Here is a 19,872-nt window from a genome sequence, read left to right as displayed (position 1 = left end):
TTTACCTGCGGGCGTCTGTGAGTTCGGTTCATACCCGCCAGGAGGGTGGCGAGGGCAGGTGAACCGGGGGCGTGTAACTGACTGGGGCAACCACGCCGTGAGGGGTGCCGTGACCACGAGGGCCACCTGCTGGGCAATCGCACCCATCCTAGGGGCGTGGGTGATCCGTTCGAGGGGCTCTGTGTGACACTTTCAATGCGAATCCAGCACCACGGGGGTTTTCAGGAAAGACGGCTCTCAGGAGGGCGGGAGGGGCGGGGGACGGGATCAGGGTTCCAGAACCCGTCAGCTTGGAGGCTGCTGCCAAGGTGACACGAGGAGCAGGCAGCGCTCACTGGGGGCGGCCCCTCCCAGCGCACACAGGGCTCACGCCAGCGCGCAAACCCAAGCCTGCCCACCCCTGCGCCCCTAAGACTCGTCCCAGCGCACAAGGCAGGCAAAGAATTTTGTCAACTCTGTTTATTAAGTTAGAAAACCGATAAAAGCAACACGACTTTGGGGAAGCACCATGGCAGGGTCCTCTGTGCTACGAGGGAAGTGTGCTTTTTGGCAAGGAGGCGATCACCGGCAAGGGCCCCCCGCAGCCCCGCGGCTTCCTCCACCAGCCCCAGGGCGGGGGCTCCCGAGGTCTCCAGCAGAGCCGTCCCTGGGGCCAGAGCCCAGCGTCGCTATGCGGCTGAGATGGACCCCACAAGCAAAGGAGGCCGGCCCGTGGGGCTCGGCAGGGTCCGAGCCCTGGACGCAGCCGTGTGTGGCCAGCGCCCCACGGCTGGAGCCTGTCAATGGCAGACCCTGCCCGGAGGTCCCGCTCCCCAAAGCGGCCCGCAGGACCATGCTGGTGCTGAGGCGTGAGGACATTAAACAGCTGGTTTGTCATGTGGCCCCAAATCTTCTATCATCAGTGTAGCCCAGCCTGGAGCCCTGATCCCGAGCCAGCCAAGCAGCGTGTGCACGTGGCGGGCGGCCAGGAAACCACAGGTTGGGGCGCCCAGCCCAGGCCCTGCCCAAGGCCCCGAGATCCTCCCTCACCCTCATGGTGGCCTGGGTGAGCGACGGATGTTGGGGTGGCCACTGGAGGCGCTGACCGCCCCACGACCCAGATGCTGGGGATGGATGAAGGCTCCAGTGGCTTGGGATGTGACAGCGATGATCAGATGTTGGGCAGTTCTCTTGGGACCATTCTTAGTTTTGAGCTCAGAGGGGAGCAAAGAGAGAAAGAGCCGGGTCACCGAGGAAGGCCAAGACTGCAGAGGAAGCAAGTGCTGGCTGGGGGCTCACCGCCGTCCCCCACGCAGACATGGCTGCAGCTCTGAGGGGCCTGCAGGGGTGCCCTGGGGTCCCCAGCTCACGGCTGCTCCCCGTCTTGGAGGGTAGGGCCACAGTCTGAGGGCAGGTGTGGTCTCCCGGGCAGGGGCCCCCAATGCTGTGGACAGGGGTGGGCCTATTAGGAGACAGGTCGCCACTGCCTCTAGGGTGGGCTCTGAAGAGGAGAGAAGGGGGTGGCCCCCCAAGTCACCCAGGGACCTTGAGCCTGCCGCACGACCCCAGCTTCCCCCATGAGTGGGCGCCTCGCTGCACCACCCTGGTCGATGGGCTGGGACTTGGGGCTTTGGGGAGGGGTCCACAGAGATCTCCTCTTTGACCTCGGGGGTCTGGGTGCTATTTGCTAATAAAGCCTTGTGGATGTCACTGTAGTCACCTGGCAGCATTTCTGCCCCTTATAAAATCTGTCCTGGGTTTTATTCTCAGCAACTTTCTGCTCTCAGTCCCAGTGAACCCTGCTTCCCTCTGGAATGCCACCCACGGCCTGACGTCACAGGCTGTGCGGGCAGCGCTGGGGCCGCCCAGTGCCGCTCCCACTCCCAGGACCTCTGGCCCGTGCTGACACGGGTGACCTCAAGGCTCTGCAGCTGGGTCGGTCTCTCTGAGATCGGGGCAGTCCTGGCGGCAGCCACGCCCCGCTGGAAGGGCCTCTCCTCCCGCAAACCACCGCAAAGCTAGAGGCCTCGGGGGGCACACGAGATGCGGAGTCACTTCTCTTCTCGTCTGAAGCTCAGATCAGCGAGGCTGCTGCTCCCGGAGCGGGCGGAGCCGCCGCCCCTCAGATGCTGGCCCAGGGCAGGCCGAGCTCGCTGCGGCAGACAGGCCAAGGCCAGGCTGTGACAGTGAGGGCCGCAGCTGTGGGGAGGGACAGACACGCAGAGTCTGGCGGGGTAAGAGAAAGAGACAGAGAGAGAATGAATCAGTGGCCACATTGTTCTGCCCTAATCTGGAACAAGATGAGAATCCAGAGCCGCAGGGAAGGGCTGGGACGCAGCCCTGCCACCGTCAGCCCTGCCGAGCAGTCCCGAGCAGTCCAGGAGCACCCTGGCCCGGATCCTGAGTGCGGCGGCTGATCCTGGGTGTCAACATGCCTGGGTTAAGGGCTACCCAGTGGCTAGGAAAGCGCTATTTATTCTCGGGGCTTCAGTAGGCACTGGGCCCGGCCCTCTTCCGCTGCAAGGTGGTCTGGCTTTGGTTACACTGGCGAGGCTGCCCCAGGTGTGGCTGTGAGGGTGTTTCCTGAGTCAGGGCACGGCGTGGGCACCGTCCAGTGGGCCGGGGGACCGGCTGGAACTAGAAGGCAGAAGAAGGGTGAATTCAGATTTCTCTCTTCCGGAGCTGGGACACTTTCTTTTCCTGCCCTTGGATATCAGAACTCCAGGTTCTCTGGCCTTTGGACTCGGGCACTGGCACCAGGGGACCCCAGACACTTGAGCCTTCAGCCTTGGACTGTGCCACGCTGCTGGCCTTTGTGGGACTTCTCAGCTGCCATAACCAAGTGGGCCAGTTCCCCTAATGAGTTCCCTCTCGTATGTTTCTCTGGGAGGCTCCGAAGGGGAAAAGACAAGTGAGTTCTCCTGCCGGGCTGCACTGTCTAGCAACCCTGTCGTGTGCGTTCGTTCATTCCAAGAAGCAAAGAGGCAACACGGTCTCAGCACAACGAATGGTGACAGTATTATGGGTTGTATAGGTTGCATTATGGGGATGTACTTAACCTCCTGTGCATTTGCGTCAGATTTATAGTTGATTAAGACTACAAACACAAGGACTTTCATTGAGTTGTACATTTGTATATGTTTAACGAACATAATAATAAAAATAATGCAGCCAGAGCACTCGGGATCTGTGGACACTTCCTAAAGTGGGGTGCAGCCCTCCCTCCCCCCCCCATACTGCCGGCTGCGGGAATTCTGCCCTCCCCAGGTTGTCTCCAAGCTCCCGGAGGCAAGGGCTGGGCTGGCGGTGGCCCCCTAAGTTCCCCCAAGCCCCTCACAGTGAGAGCTGAGCCCCAAGGCCCTGCACATGCTGAGCTGCCCTAAGCTGCCCAACTCACACTGCTGGGGCCTGGCTGCCCACACCAGGGTCACCATGGAGACGGCCCCTGCCCCAGCACCCCACACACTGACATGTGGCCCCTCAGGGGACCTTAAACTCAACCTCTCAGCTGCTGATGCTGGGGTGAAGGGCCATAGGCCCCACACACACTGTCCCGAGCTGTGGACAGGAGATGGCACCTACAGGCAGAGCAGCCAGCCAGCTGCAGGGCCAGCTCCCAGTCTGCCCTACCGGATCACACGGCTGCCCACAGCTCGTCCCAAGGCCACCCCAGTCTGGGTTCCCCTCATTTATTGGCAGCTGCTTCTCTGAGGCCTGGTCTCCCCATCTGCGAAATGGGCTCATCCTCCGGCTGGGCTGGGTGGGGGATGAGGAGACAGGAGTTGGGGGTTGTGCCTTAAAGGGCCTGGGAAAGAGAAAGAGAAAAGAACAGAACATTCACAGTGAGCCCACCCTCAGCAGGTAACCACGGAGACGGGCCCAGGGGCCTCCCGGCCTCTGCTGGCTGCTGTGCCCTGGGGACGTGGATCCGCCACAGCCACAGCCCTGGAGCACAGGGCTCCCTGGAGCTGCTGCGGCATTCAGATCCCAAGGTAGCAACCCTCCCACACCAGGCAGCGCGCTGGGCCAGGTGTGCAGACAGGGTGCCGGTGGCTGGCTCCCCAGGGATGCCTGCAGGCACCGGGCATGCCCAGGGCTCAAGTCCTGCTCCGGCCCCCACCAGCCGGCCCCCACCAGCCGTTCATCTGATGCCAACTATCTCTCCTCTCACAGCCTCAGTGGCCGCCTCTGTAACAGCAGCACTGCGACAAGGAGCCCTGGGAGGACAAGAGAGAACGACCACAGAGGATCCAAGGCAGGTGCCTGCACCTACCAGGAGTTCAAATGGATGGCTGGGACAGGGAACGAGAGCTTGGGGACAAGCAGCGGCTGTCATCTGGGGTGTGGAGGAGAGGCCAGCGGCTCCCAAGCTCAAGTCAGTTTTGCGGATGGATGCAGAGGGCCCGCCGGCACAGGAACAGCTGGCCGGGTCAGTGACGCCGGTGGGGACCGGCGAGCGCTGACTTCTCACCGGCACACTTGGCCCTGAGCTCCTGGGTCAGGGAGGCAAACTTGGAGGTGCACGGTGGGCACAGGAGCCACCTCTGGCCCAGGCACTGCTAGGAGACAATGCAGATGGACAATGTGCTGGCTGAGGCCCTGGGCGGGGGTATCCCCACGTGGCTGCCAGGCTCAGGGGAGCATGTGGTCACTGGGGTGCCGCTGCAGCACGGGAAGCAGCAGGCCTGCTACATCTCAGCCCTGCCTCTTGCCCAGGGGCTTGGCCGGCCCCTCCTGAGCCGTGCCTGGTTTGGGTGGCAGGGAGCCTCCCGTCTGGGGGTGGTCGGAGCTGCCTGGGGCCTGCGGCTCAGGGTCCCTGGCCCGCAGTGGGAGGAGCCTCCATTCCTCCATTCCCTGACACCCCGGGCTCCTATGTTACCTGGAGAGTAGCAACAGGGAACTGATGAGGAAAACCCAATATCCTCTTGGAAGCTCACTCCTCAGGGGGCCAAGAAATGTGACAGGTCAGATTTTTCTTACAGAGTGGAAGTGAAAAGATAAAAAAAAAAACCCAAACCCAGAAATGCCTAAAAAGACAATGAAGCCACATTCCTATTCAAGCAGCCCTTCACGAGCCCAAACACCCCATATTTACGGATTTGACGCCTTTGCTTGAACCCTCCTCGCCTGCTGGCGTATCCCTATAAGGGACTCGAAGGCTGGGAGCGATGTGATTTAGCGCTGAAACATCAGCCTCCTTTAGAAGCTGCCCCAGCTAAGACTGACTGCTTTCAGCATGCATGTCAGCAACTACCGGTTCATAAAGGAAATTAATTTTTCTGCTCAGCTTCCTGTGACCTGAACTGCAGGGGGCTGAGCCTGCGCACCGGGACCGGTGCTGGCCCCTCCGTGCCGCTGGGGCGCAGAGGCAGGTGGGCGTGGGAGGGGCCCGGGCTCTGCGGCTGTGGGTGCCACTTCCTCCACAGGCTCCTCTTGTGCTGGCGGCAGAGCAGCACCTCGGGTCCCTTGTCCCACTCTGCCCCCCATCCCAGCCCAGAACCCCCAGGATCCCAGGCTGCCCGCACCATCCCAGAGCTGGGACAAGGGACAAGGGCTGGCAGCACACATCCTGGCCCCTCCCAGGACCTGAGAGTCAAGCCCCAAACCCTTCTCTGGCAACCAGCCACCCACGCCAGTCCCTACCCAAGCGCCGAGAGGGCTGTGAGCACGCGGCTGCCCCAGGAGAGGCAGGACCCGACCCACGGCAGTGGCACCAGCACCCCCCTCGCCCCTGGGCTGTCCACCTGGCTGCACACTGGGACGTCCCGGAGCTGCGACCACTACTGAGGCCAGGGCCCCCCGCCTCACAGGTTCTGGCTTACTAGCTCTGGGGTGTGGCCGGGGCTTTGGCATGTGTGCAGTGAACAGTTTGGCCTTCCCCAAACAGAGGTCTGGCCTTGGCCCTCAGCTCCTGGGGGGCTGATCTATGTCTCTGGGCAGGGTGGTGGCCACATCTGACAACCACGTGATTTGGGGTGGGGGTCTGTGTCATGCTGCATCCGTCCACCTGGAGACAGGGAGACCACGTGAACAGTCAGCTCATCAGGCATCCACGTCCACACGGCGCAGCCCCGGTAAAACCGCAAACACCAGCGCCTGCGTGAGCGCCTGGCTAGCGACGCTCGCATCCTGCCTGCAGTAACCCAAACAGCGCCATGCGGCCCTCGGTGCGCGGTGCGCCCTCCCAGCAGACTGTCGGACCTGGGCTGTTTGGGAGGCTCCTGCCTTGTAGTTGGTGCCCGAAGCGAGAGCAGACTTGTGTGGGGATCGCGTCCTCAGACTTTTCAGGTTGGCCCAAGTGCCACACGGCACTGTCAAAAGACCCCTGTCAAAGATCCTGATGTATGATCCTGATACTTGGGAACCACGGTCTAGCTGGGTGCGGGTCTAGCTGAAGTTATCGTCCCCGTTTTGCAGAGGGGTTGTGTGAGTTGCTCAAGATCAACTGCAAGGAAGAGGCAAAGCCAGGTAATCCTAGCACTCTGGGAAACCAAGGCGGGCGGATTGCTCAAGGTCAGGAGTTCGAAACCAGCCTGAGCAAGAGCGAGACCCCGTTTCTACTAAAAATAGAAAGAAATGAATTGGCCAACTAAAAAATATATATATAGAAAAAATTAGCCGGGTGAGGTGGCGCATGCCTGTAGTCCCAGCTATTTGAGAGGCTGAGGCAGGAGGATCACCTGAGCCCAGGAGTTTGAGGTTGCTGTGAGCTAGGCTGACTGCATGGCACTCTAGCTGGGGCAACAGAGTGAGACTCTGTCTCAAAAAAAAAAAAAGAAGCAAAGCCAGGAGTGGACCCCAAGCACACTAGCCACTTGCTGCCCACCCGGCCGGCCCTGGAAGACCCTCGTGCAGAGTGGAAGCAGGCAGCGGTGCCTTCCCCTGCCCCTCACCCCCGGGTCCAGGGCTCCCGGGCTGCTGGGACTCACCTGGCTGGCTCCGCGGGTGCTCTTCACGCGGGCAGGTGCTTCCAGGTGCTGACGAAGGCGGTGGGGATGAGCGAGTAGGGCACTGTGGTGACGCAGCTCCATGTGTCCGAAGTGGGGTCGTAGCAGTCCAGCGTCTTGCACCTCTGGGTCCCAAAGTAGCCCCCGACCACGTAGAGTTTGTTGCCGGAAGCCAGGGCGTGGCAGGACATGCGCTTGGCGGTCATGTCCCCGATGCGCGTCCACTGGTTGGTCTCGCAGTCGAAGCGGTAGGCCGAGGCGGCCGTGAATTCTGTGTCGCCTCCCATGATGAAGATCTGGCTGCCCAGGACGGCGGCGGCCGTGTATCGCCAGGGCTGGGGACACTCGGCCTTGACCGTCCACCGGTTCTCCGAGGGGTCGTAGCACTGCACTTTGGACGCCATGTCCCTGTGGATGCTGGTCCCTCCGAAAACAAAGAGCTTCAGCTTGGCGCTCACCACGGCGGCGTTGCTCACGCCGTCCCTCAACGGGGCCGCCATTGTCCACTTGTTGGCCCCGGGGTCGTACTTCTCCACTTGCTTCAGGGAGACGGAGGGTGAGGCCGGGAAGACGCCCGCCAGGGACGTGTGCCCGCCCACCACGTACAGGCAGTTCTCCAGCTCGGCCGAGCCGTGGCCAAAGCGGGCGATCAGCATGGGCGCGGCCTTGGACCACTCCTCGTGCACGGTGTCGTACACCCACACGTCCTTGGAGACCCCGTTCTCGGAGCCCCTGCCCCCGGTCACGTAGACCTTGCAGCCGATCGCCGAGGCGCTGAACTCCTTCCGGGGGCTGGGCAGGTCAGCCTTGGGGATGATCTCTTTGGCCTTGTGGTCCACCTGGTAGATCTTGTCGCACATGAAGGTCTGGCCCCCCAGGATGAGCAGAGTGTGGCCCGCCTTGCGCGGCCGGGCGCAGGGGCTGGTGACCACCCCGTCGTTCTGCAGGATCCGGGCCTTGCAGCGCAGGGCCTCGTCTACGATGAGCTTGGTGCGCTCGTCCGCCATGAGCAGGGCCTCGCCGGAGACGGCCTCCTGCAGGCAGTCGGACGGCAGCAGGGCCAGCCGCACGCTGCGCAGCAGCTCGGGCAGGTGGGCCTTCCGCCCCTCGAGGTCGTGCTTCACCCACTGCAGGACGGCCTCGAAGACCACCCGCTCGTCCTCCGTCTCCAGCTCGTCGCTGGAGACGAGGTCCAGCAGCGTGTCCTTGGACAGGCTGTTGAAGTCCTCGCTCTGCCGCACCGTCTCGAAGTGCACCAGGCACATGCGCCAGGAGAACTCGTAGAGCCGGCGGCACTGGTGGGCGTCCGACAGCAGCATCATGCCCAGGCAGTTGGAGGGGAAGAGGTTCTTCTCCAGGAACTCGGCGGCGGCGTCCCGCACGTCGTGGAACTGCAGCATGTCGCCCGCCTCCAGCAGCGACTCGGCGTTCTCCTCGTTGATGGCGATGCGCGAGGAGTAGGCGAAGTCCAGCAGCAGCTCCAGCACCTCGGGGTGCAGGTTGTCCTGGAAGTTGACCGTGTCGTCCCGGCTCTCCCGCAGGCCGTGGCTGAACATGGCCTCGAAGTAGCGGCTGGAGGCGGCCAGCACGGCGCGGTGGCAGGGGAAGGCCCGGTCGCCCGCCCAGAGCGTGACGTCCGTGAACATGCAGTGCTTGCGCAGGGTGTTGAGGTGGGCCAGCACGCAGTCAGGGTGGGAGGCCTTGTGGAAGAGGGTGACGTTCATGGACCCCGTGCTGCTCCGCGACTTGCGGGTCTCGTGGACGCTGACCGACATGGTGCGCCAGCCTGCGGGGGAACGAGCCCACGGGTGAGCGGGGCCCTCCTGCGGGCCACCCTTCACCCGGCCCCAGGTGCCCCACCTCTCCCCCACGCCCCTGCGCAGCCCTGCCAGGCCGAGCCCCTCTCCCTCCACCACGTCTCCAGGGACAACGAGGGCGAGAGTGGCTGGGTCCCGCCCTGCCCCGCAGAAACTGGCTTGTCCCCATCAGCATGGACCAACTGTGGGGCAAACACCTGTGCCCTGAAGACGAGCCACCCCCAGACAACCTGGGGCTGGGGCTGCCTCCCATGGTCACGAGAACGTGCAAGCAGTGTCCCTGCCTTGGGGACGCAGGCCCCAGGGCAGCGCTGAGTAACGGGTACCTCGCTGGCATTCCACACTCAGGATGGCCCTCTGCAGAAGCTTCTCCTGTGAGCCCCATTTCGTAGCTGGGGAAGCCACAGTTGAGAGGCAAAAGAGCTACCCAAAGAGCCAGTGCCAGGATTCCCAGGTGTGCAGCCCGGTCTCTGCCCTCCACTGGCCCACGGTGACTCTGACTCCCGCAGGGTTTGCTGTGGACACCTAAGCAGAGCCTCGGACACACACCCCTGCTCCCGGCAGGCTCTGTCCTGGGCTGGACTCCCAGCAGCACTGGCCAGAAGCCCCCCACCCCGGCCCTTGGAGTGAGCTGCCAGTGACTCAGGCTTCAAGCCAAGGCAAAGACCTGGACGACAGCGGGACCCGCTGAACCCTAAAGCACCCAGACTTGCCTCAACCCAGGCAGCGGAGCCCTAGGAGCCCACAGAGCACCCTGGTCCCTGCAGGCGGCTCCAGGATCCTGGGCACGACGGGGGCTCACCTGCCTTCCTCGCCTGCCCTGCTCTGCCAGACTGGGGGTGTGGCACTCAGAGCGATGGTCCGTGCAGACAGACAGACAGACAGACACAGACTCACTACCTTGTATGGTGAGGGGAGGGCACTGTCACTACAGCCCAGCTGACGGAACGAACCAAGACTCCAGTTCGTGCTATGGAAAACGTGGCCAAAGAGCGAGCTGCCTTCTGGCATCCGGACCCCTAAACCTGTGCTGCCTTCTTCCTGCTGGTAGTGAAGCAAACACACAAAACCAAACATTTCCTCTTCTCTGTGAATTTTCAAAAGTACATGCCCTCGCTGCCTCCCACTCCAAGTCAATTCTCTACTTAAGCAATAATCTGGTAAAGGAAGGAAGCGATTTCATGCCCCAGTGAATGGTGAGTGCGTGGCGGACTGCGCTTCTCTCCCTGGCACCCAACCAGAGAAGCCACAGACGGCCGTGATCAAAGCTGCCCGGGCAGGGTCCTGCTCCTGGGCTGGGTCAGGAGGACAGAGGGGACCCGGCCTTGCTGCTTGGGCCCCAGGCAACAGGACCTGCCCGAGACCCCACCGTGCACACGTGCAGACCGCAGGCCGTGGGCTCTGAGGGCCTAAGGTCGGCACCCGGAGGTGGGGTGAGTGCGGGGAACCCGGCTCCAGCCTGGGCCCGGTGGTCCTGGCTCCCAGCAGGACCCGGGATGCCTCCCCTACTCCCTGAACCTCACTTTTCTCTTCTTGGGAAGTGAAATCCCCACCCAGCCCAGGCCTCCACGACTCATTCACTCGTTGGCAGCCACTTGCCGAGAGTGCTCTCTGAACCGGGCCGGGTCCCGGCGTCCTGGAGTCGGAGAGGCCAGGCTCACCTGGTCTGCGGGAGGCGCCGCCAGCAGCTCAGCCCTTGACCGACTGGAATTGCCCAATCTGATTCCGGATCCTGCAGCACGTTTCCCCAACCCTTGCTGTGATTGCTAAATTCTCACTCCCACTTCTGGCCCCTTAGGTCATCGGACACTTTCCCAAATGTGGCTCTGTCCTACCCTCCTCGCACAGGCCGCGTCTGGACATTTTATGAGGTATTCAGTGCGTCTGATCTGCAGACCACACTGCGGGCGGGCAGGGAGAGCCGGAGGACCGGGAAGGACTCTAATCAAGGGCTCCGGGGCTCCTGGGCCCACGCCCCCTCCCCAGGGTCAGGTTCAAGGGCCCTGATGCTGAGGGTCAGCCTTAGTTCCATTATCGACACACCTGGGTTTCCAAGGGCCCAAGAACTTCATCGTACCTGCCTCTTGCCCCACTCTGGCCAGCGAGCCAGGCCAGTTCTGAGCGTGGGCTGAATGTCACCTTGACTGCTTGGGCTTGGACACCCTGTGTACGGAGCCAAGCCCCTCTGGGACTCTCTTCACAGACAGCCCAAGTCACAATCCCAGCTCTCAGCCGCAGTGTCTGTGGCCCTGGCACCCAGGCACAGCCATGCACCTGCTCCAAGGAGCCATCTGTCCTGGGCCCTGCCCTCCCCACACTCCGAGCTTGGCAGGCTAACGCCCTGGGGTTTTCTGGCCTGGGCAGTGGCCTCGCATGGCCCACTCTGCCCCCCAGGGGTCCCCTCGTGGTCCCAGGTCCACACTCTTGGGCAGCCAGCCCCACTCTGGGGAGCCGTGTTAGCAGGGCTGCCTGGGAGGGGGCTCTGGACGGGACAAAGCAAAACTCAAAAGGAGAAGAAAGCCCCAGAAAGCAGAGTGCGTCCAAACAGAGCAGCCACAACTGCCCTTGGAAGGCGGCAAAGCAGTGACCTCTCTGAGGCCGGCGCCGAGCGGACAGCCCAGGGCCCCGAGCTGAGTGGTGTCCCCCCAGCAGCACGAGTGGGGAGCACTGGAGCAGGCTCACAAGCAGCCCCGTCCAGCCTCTCGGGAGCCTCCCTGTGCCCCGGCTCCGCGTCCACCAGCCGCTCCCAAGCCCATGCACCCCAGGCTGTTTTGATTACCTAAGCGTCGCCCTGCTCTTTGATGATTTAAGCCCTGTCATCTGACTGCGCGGTGCTGCTATGCCACAGACCAGCAATTTATCATCCTGCTGAGGATCCATCCTCACCTGCAGGGACGCGGCCAGCGCACCCGGCAACGACGTGCGCACTTCTCTCCTCATGCTGGGCAAGTTCACCAGTGCAAGAGGAAACAGAGTAGCCAGGGGGTAAGACCTTCAGAAAAGCACTCGCCAGGCTCACGGAAGATTCCTGACTGAGAGCCAAAGGCCCATTCGGAGAGGAAAACGAGGCGTCAAAGCTGCCGTTTGGTGCTGCTCTCGGCAAGGCCTGACTCCACTAACGGCCCCCCTCCCTGCACCAGCTGAGTTTGGGGACCTCAAAACGAGGATGCCAGCTCTTCCCTGGATGCCAGGGAGCAGGAGAAGCACAGGCCTCAGCCGGGGGCTGTCCTGCTGTCACATGGTCCCCAGCAGTGAGTGGCTCGGGTCACCTCAGGAGCTCGGAGCTGCGCCCCCCCCCAAACAGCCCCTGGGTACCAATCAGAAGCCCTCCCCGCTTCCCCTGCACCCCAGTTTCTCAGGCAGCAGGACAGGACCTTCAGAAAATTGGAAAAGACAAGGCTTCCGATGGCAGGCGTGGCTCTGGGCCACGCGCCAGACTCAGAGGACAAGGCGGCTGGTTCCAGCCCCCGAGGCCTGCACCGCGGCTCACGGCCACCCAGCAGAGCCAGCACCAGCAGTGGCGCAAGGCCCCGTCCTACCTGCCGCTGAGGTGGCCTGGGTGTCCTGGAGGCAGGACTGCGACAGCAATGATTTCACAGAAACGAGGAACTGCAAGGGCCCCATCGGGGCCCGTTTCAATCATTCCCATTTTAGTGGTAAGGAAACTGAGGTTCAAGGCTACACACCTGGAACTCCGGGCTGATGCAGATTCTGAGCTGCTCCCTCCTGCGCCCACTGAGGAGGAGGTGGGGAGGGCACGCCCAGTCAGCAGGGGAGGGAAGACCATGGGGTGACGGCTTTCTGCCCTCCTGTGCCCCTCGGGGGCCCCTGCCCAGCCCGTCCCCGCTCCTGAGGGCTGGTGGCAGGGCCGGGTGCACCCAGCTGCCTGGCCTGGAGGTCCCCTGCCCGCTCGGGTCTCACAGGCTGGGCCGCCATCAACCTTGCACGAGGGCGCTGCTGGGGAGAGGGCCCTGGAGACCGAAGGCGGCTTGTCACGTGAAATGAATTCCAGGAACAGAGAACCGGCTCAGGGCCCAGTCCCACCCGGGGAGAAGGGTCGTCGGCCCCGGCACTCATTCCCCCCCATCCTGCCTGCAGTTTCGGCCACACGGGGAAGGCCCACAAGGACGGGTGGACGTGACGGCTGGCCATTTTGTTCCCCTTCGCTCATCAGCCGCATTTCCTGAACCAGCCCCTGCGCCCCGTGCCAGGGACGGGAGGAGACGGGGTGGGTGAGGGTGCAGGGCGGGCGTGGAGTATCGTGAGTGAGCAAACGGGTGGCCCGGACATGTCACTTCCCGAGTGCGAACGGAATCAAACAGCTGCAGGCTACAGCGGGACAAGAACGTGGGCTCCTATATAAAAGCCTGGGTGAAGATGGGATGCGTGGGCACACTTCACAGGTGAGCTGGAGCCAGGGTGTGACAAGGGGAAAGAGGGTTCCCGGCAGAGGCACAGCCGGTGTAGAGGCCGGGCAGGAGCCAGCTTGGGCCTTCAGGGAAGGGGAGGGCTGTGGAGACGGACAGGCGAGGCCCCTGGGGCCGACATACCTCCTGCCGAGAGGCAGGGCCTCCTAAGTCCCTCCCGCGGGGTCCAAGCAGGTCCTGACTACTGCTGTGACTGAGCAATAGAACACGGCCAAGCAACACTGTGCCCGCTCCGGGCCCGGGCAGAGGCGTGCAGCCTCCTCTCCTGTCTCTCGTGTCACTCACTCAACAGGAAACCGGCCACACCAGAAGCCAGACGGGCCCGAGACCGCCATGCTGCAAGGAAGCCCAAGCCCGCCTGTCGGGTGAGAGAGCCGCAGGGCCATTCCCAGCTGTTCCGGCCACCCCGGCCTAGGAGCCGGACACGGGAGGGAGGAATTCACCTCGGACAACATCCCAGCAGACAAGAGGTAGAGAACAGGGGGTCCCAGATACCTGACCCCAGGGACTGCAAGGAGCACAGGTCACTCAATCTAAAAACCCAGACAAGTCCTCATTAAGCACTGCCCCATCAGGCTGCACTGAGAGCTAAAATAAATGAATAAAAATCAAGGTCTTATCTCTTCTTGGCCTGCACAACAGACACGCAGAACACGAAAGCTCACGCACGGCCGGGCGGGTGTTCTCCCCGTGCGCTGACACGACCGGGACGGGGCAGGCCTGGGGAAGGCCAGAGTCCCAGGAACAGGGACCCCGAAGACAGCTCAGCCTAAACTGCGTGACCCTGGGAAAGTGAATGCGCCTCTCTGGGTCTGTTCTCCCCAACAATAGAGGGATGATGAAAACCGCAGCGCCCCTGCCTGACTGCCGAGAGAGCCGCACCAGCCGATTGCTGAAGAGCACCGAGACGGCACCGGCCTAGCGCTCCCTCGGCCGGCCCGCTGCCCTGCTGCTGCTGCCCTTACGCTGTGTTCAGATAGGGACAGAGCAGACGTCCCGATCTTGCTCATCCCCAGCCTCCGCTCTGAATGAGGGGCTTTCCGTGCGTGTTCATTTTTAGGTTGTTCCATTTTGTAACGAGCACGTGTTTAAACACAATTGAACGCTGTAGCCGGGCAGGGCTGTGACCTGCAGCAGTGGTTCCCGAGCGGGATTTCCGGGTGGCCGGGGCGCTGCGGCTCAGCCCTGCCCCGCCCCGCCGGCCAGCCAGCAGAGACAGCCGCTCAGGAAGCTCGCTGGGTACAGGGGTACCCATCCTTTTGATTTTCAGATAGAAAACAAACTAAGCACCCTATTAAGCAGAAAAATCTAATTGTGAATTGAAAGTAAAAGGAGAATGACCACTATAACTGAATCAGAGCCACGGATCATTCTAGATGCAAGTGAATTATCAGACAGTGGGTGCTCTCCCTAGATGTTTCTGCCTTTCAATGGCGCTTTCTTAAAAAAATAAAGAACTTTATTCAAAATATTATACGTATCCTATTTTTTTTATTTAAAATGCATCTGATCAGATTTATTTGTATTTTCACTGCGTGTGTATTTATTTATTTTATTTTGTTACAGCTTTTTCTTGTGAACAGATTTCAACCTGCAGTGAAGCCACAAGAACCATGTGACCTCACCTTCCGGTCTCGGGTGGTCGGTCTGCTGGGTGGCACTTGGCACTCCCCCCAGCATCCCCTTAGCCCCACGCCCCCCAACCCTGCACAGAAACGGGCTGGCCACGGGGGCAGTTTTCTAGAATGGAGCGAGGGTCAGGGAAGGGGGAGATGTCTGCTGCATACGCTGCTTGGTAATTATCGGGTGTCCTCTTTGGGCAGTCCCGTAAACAGCTCCCCGTGAAGGGGGTGGGACAGCAGCCCAGTGGCCACCCCTGAGCTCACCCCAAAAGGACAAAATCACAGCCCTCCGCAGCCTGACAGCACAGGCTGCGACAACCTGGTTTCCACCTGCTGCTCTGAGGTCAAGACCGACAGTGCCAACACACCCTCTCTAACTGTGTCCCCCCACACAGTGTCTCTTGCAGGGTCACAGCACTGGCCTACACACGGGCCACCCAACTACCTGCAGCCGAAGCCTGGAAAGTGAGGGGAGGTCGGAACAGACCCAGAGGGCCCGCAATGTTTCCGCGCCCTCCCCACTTGCTCCGGCCTCTTCACTTAATGCACCCCAGTGTTAAGCACACTTGAGGGAGGGCGGCCACTCTGGCTTCCGTACCTGATGGCTGAGGCTGAGGCTGCCTGCAGCCTGTGGCCCGCGGGGAGGGGCGCTATGACTGATAGGTGCTATTGAGACTGACGCCTTGGATGGGCGTCACAGCAGGGTTGGGGAGCTCCGCGCTCCTCACCCAGGCAGCAGCTCTGCCCTCCCAGGCAGCACGACAGGAGGTGAGGGGTCGAGGCCTGTGAAGCTCTGTTGAAAGATGAAGCAACACTTGTTGCGAAAAATCAGCAGGGAGTCCTGGTGGGGAGGGGAGCCAACTCAAATGCGTGACTGTCACGTACCGTGCTGGGCATTTTGCACGTAAGATTTAATCCTCGCAACCAAGCTAGACTGTCACCACTTCCCGTTTTCGTCAGGACGGGCACGGTTCTGCCGCAGCAACAAACAGCCCCCAAGTCCTGGTGGCTTTACAGGGCAAAGACTGATTCCTTGCTCACGCTACATGCACGGTGGTTCAGGTGGTGGCGGGTGAGCATTCCTCGCTTCACTCTCACTCCCGGGAACCCCCTGACAGCGCTGCCACCGCATCACCAGTCGCTACGCCTCGGGCAGAGGGGAGAGAGCTCTGGAAAGGGCAGCACTGACGACAAAACGGAAGGACACACACCACCCTGCTCACTTCTCACTCGCCCACGAGAGAGCTGGCAAGTGTGCCCCACCCCCTACCGCACGCTGCGCTGTTTCTGTAATCTACAGATAAGAAGACAGAAGCTCAGAGGTTAATGATGATGACACCACCACCACCACTAGTAAATTACAGTCACGAGCATGAACTACCGCTGGGCACCGTTCTACGTGCTGTATGTGTTAACTCACCTAAGCGCTATCCCAGCCTTGGGTATAATCATCATCCTCATCTTACGGTTTAGGAAACTGGGCAGGGAGATGTCAGGCAGTCTGCCCAAACCCCGCGGGGAGTGGAGGCAGAGCCCTGGGCCGGCCACACTGTGCGAGCCCAATGTCAGGAGGCAGGGAAGGGGCGGCTTTCCAATCCAGGCTGTCTCACTCCTTCCCCACCCCAAAGGGCACAGGGGAGAGGTCCTGGGAGCCTCAGCCTGGTGCCACCAGCAGGTCCCAGCACCAGGACATCATCCTCTCCGTCCACGCCTGGAATCAGCCCTTCTCAACCAGCTTCTGTGCAGCGGGGACAGGGAGATCCTGAAGACGATTAAGCCCCCAGGGCCAGACATCTGCTACAAGTAAGGACTTATCTTCTCCTCTGTGCGGCAGTGGCCCTAGCGGGTGCAGCCTGTGTTCAGACGAGGAACCCCAGTTGAGAAAGGTCACCTTAGGGAAAGGCTCTAACACTCTCCCGGGACTTGTCCAGCTCCTCAAAGACAACATATGCGTTTGCCAGCTCCTCAGCTACATTTTTTTTTAAGGAGAAGCCACGTTGCTCCGGAGAAGCAACCCTGCTGGGCCCTCCCGCAGAGACACTGCCCCGCCACACAGGGGCCCACAGCAGGTGCAGACGCCGCCACTGAGGGGCAGTGCCTCTTCCTGCCCAGTATCTCGCCTGCTCAGAGAGCGGAGCCCGCAGACCAGGGCAGATAGGCCGAGAGGCACACCCAGGAGCCCGGCCATGCTGGCTTTCACCGAAAAGACCATAACAGTGACAAGCAAGACAGAGAGATACAAATCCCCTAGAAGACCCCTCCCAACACAGGCATTCTGGGGGTTGGGGGGGTGGGCGTGGTGGGGATTGGGATTACTTCTAAAGGGGCAAAAATTAGTTCTCGGGGAACAAAAAACTCTTATTCTTTTAATGTCTAAAGCACAGATATGTACTAAAATGGTATTAAAATGTATTGGGGGTGTGCAATTAGGGGAAAAAAGGTCTAGAAAGGCTCGGGGGTGGGAAGGTGCAAACAAGAAAAGCCTGAGAAACTTTGCAGACAGAACTATTTCCCCTTTGGCTTATTGTTTTCAGCTTTTATCCAAAAATAAACATGTTTAAATTGTTGCAATTACAGCATACTGTTTTACAGTTTTTCCCTTAAACTTTCACATAGTTGCCACTTCCCCATCCTTCATTCACTACTGAACAAAGACTGATTGAGGGACTACATGTATAACCCACCGTCTTCCCAGCCCTCATGAAACCTAGTCTAGCGTCTCTGTAGTTGTCAACCATCAATTTCAATGTCTATAAAACATAAGATCACCATGATTTACTAATCCATCCACCCATTTGAATTTTAATCCAGAGAACAAACAATGTCTTTGTTTCTGTTAAATTGCTGTATTCTCTTGAGATAAATTCTTTGGAAAAGAATATATACTTTTTTTGAGAGAGGGTCTTGTTCCGTTGCCTGGCTAGAGTGCAGCCTCAAACTCCCGGGCTCAAGCGACCCTCATCCTCCTGCCCCAGCCTCCCGAGTAGCTTGGACTACAGGCGCACACCACCACACCCCGCTAAGTGTTCTAATTTTTGTAGAGATGGGATCTCGCTATTGCTTAGGCTGCTTGAACTCCTGCTTGAACTTCTATCTCCGCCTCCCAGAGTGCTAGGATTACAGGCGTGAGCCACCACACTCAGCTGAATGATAGATTTTTGATGCCATATTGTCCTAAAGTTCTGTCCCCCAGGGAGGCCACCCGCCAAGCCATGCTTAGACCTCTCTGCAACACAGAGGCGTCCTTCAGCTAAGGGAGGGCTGGCACAGCACCTCCAGATCCACCAGGGAGACGGAAGGTGCCGCCTGGCTTCTCCCTGCCGCATCCTGCTCCCCCATTCAGCTTGGTGGGGGGCTGCCCGCACTGCCTCTGGCCCAGAGCCGGGAGTCACCTGCAAGCCCAGCTGTTGCTCCAGCAGGGCCAGTGAAACGGACACCGCTGCCATACCACAGCGGGGACAAAGAACCCGGCACCCAGGTTCACCGTCTGGTGAAGTCACTTGCTCCCTTCACTTATGCAGGGCACGCAGAGAGAGAAACAAAGAGGGGCAGAGCGCGCGGCTCCCTGCAAAGCGAACGTCGCATCGGACCGGGGCTCCTCCATCTGCAGCAGGCGGCTGGCCCTGTCTGGGGGTCTGCGGGGAGGCTGTCTCTCCTCCTGTCTGGTCCCACAGATGGAGCCATTAAAAGCACTCTGGCCTAGATATCACTTTCAATGAGCCACCTGGAGTGACAGTCTTGGAGGAAAATGAACGTGTAGAAATAGAACAAAAAAAAGCAAGAGCAAAGCCCCGGCCGCTTGCTGGTAGTGGATCTCCCTCTCCTTGTTCCCTAGCTTTGTGTCGGCGTCGAGCCGGAATGAGAATGTCCCTCAATACCTAAACCCAAGACACAGCCCTTCTCTCCCCATTGAGACCAGAGCAAGGGGAGTGGGTAACCGGTACAACCTCTTTGGACAACAGTTGGGCAACATCTTGCAAATGACAAACGCACGTGCCCTCTGCCCCAGCATTCCCGCTCCTAGGAATCTGCCCTCGGTCACGCCTGCGCACGGCCGAGGGCGTGCACCACGGCTTGGCTGCGGGAGCAAAGGGCTGGAAACAACTGCAGTGCTCGTGACTAAGAGGCCAGGCCGGTAAACTCTGCCACGATCACGGAGCGGAGCACTACACAGCTGCGCACAAAAACCAGGCACTGGCTTTATGTGCTAAAATGAGAAGAGCTGTGTATAAGACGGTGTTATGCTAAAAGCCAGACCACTTATGACACACACGCATTATACACACGCTCCCTGGTATCTGCACCAACTCCGGGCCAGGCAATGTAGGCAACGGGTTGATAATAGCTACTGTGGGTGGGAGAGCAGGGGAGAGTCAGCTCTCACTGCACACCCCCTGCACCTGTTTAACTCCGTGTTCAAGGCAGCGCTGCGTTTCGGACGCCTTGCTCCACGCGGCCCTGGCCCGGGAGCGCCACGTGCATCCTTTCACTCGATCCTCCCAACACCTCTTCGAGGTCTCATCGTCCTGATGGCACAGAGGGGCGAACTGAGGCTCTGAGAAGGTGAGTGACGTGCACACGTCCTCGGTTTGACTGGCGCCCAGGTGTGGACCTGTCTTGCTCCAGAGTCCCTGCTTAAACGGCAAAACGTGAGCTACTAGGAAGAAGACCCACGCTCCTGGCCACCGCCACGCGTGTGCCTGGACGGGAGACTGCCACTACAAACGGCACTCGAACCCACGGCTGCCCTCCCGGGACTCAGGAGAGGGGCAGCGCGTGGGGACGTCAGGCTGAGCACCGCCGGGAGGGCCCAGGAGGCGGAGGGCTGGAGGACGCACGCCACGGCTGTCCCCCAGCACCTGCCTTCCTTCCCACCGGAGACCGGCGACGCCCATCCGGGACCTTCTGCGTGCCGGCACTCCCACCCGCGGTCCGAGCCCAGTGCCCGGCACTCACATGCCCAGTGCCTCAGTTTCCTTATTTGTAAAAGGGGTGTGAAAATAACCACACTAACCCTAAAGGTTAACTGAGGGACTAAAGGGGGAAAATGAGTGTATAGAGCCGGACACGGGGCCCAACA

At 60.7% G+C, this 19,872-nt stretch overlaps 1 protein-coding gene across 2 annotated transcripts in view; it reads right to left on the bottom strand.

Moving 5' to 3' along the window:
* Positions 1-444: 444 nt before the first annotated feature.
* KLHL25 (kelch like family member 25) overlaps positions 445-19,872 on the bottom strand; it is a 31,344-nt gene continuing 11,916 nt past the window's right edge. The window contains exons 2-3 of one of the 2 annotated variants that reach the window (XM_076004768.1): positions 6,909-8,712; positions 445-2,616 (exon numbers count right to left, since the gene is read on the bottom strand). In XM_076004768.1, coding sequence (XP_075860883.1) covers positions 6,932-8,701 — 1,770 coding nt within the window. In that variant the 5' untranslated portion in view covers positions 8,702-8,712 and the 3' untranslated portion in view covers positions 445-2,616; positions 6,909-6,931. The remainder of the gene's footprint in view (positions 2,617-6,908; positions 8,713-19,872) is intronic. The other variant, XM_012774203.2, reaches the window with a different exon arrangement.

This window comes from Microcebus murinus, chromosome 7 (assembly GCF_040939455.1).
Source record: "Microcebus murinus isolate Inina chromosome 7, M.murinus_Inina_mat1.0, whole genome shotgun sequence".
Taxonomy (NCBI): Eukaryota; Metazoa; Chordata; class Mammalia; order Primates; family Cheirogaleidae; genus Microcebus; species Microcebus murinus.
Note: the sequence above shows the minus strand (reverse complement) of the source record. Positions and strands in the feature narration are given on the sequence as shown.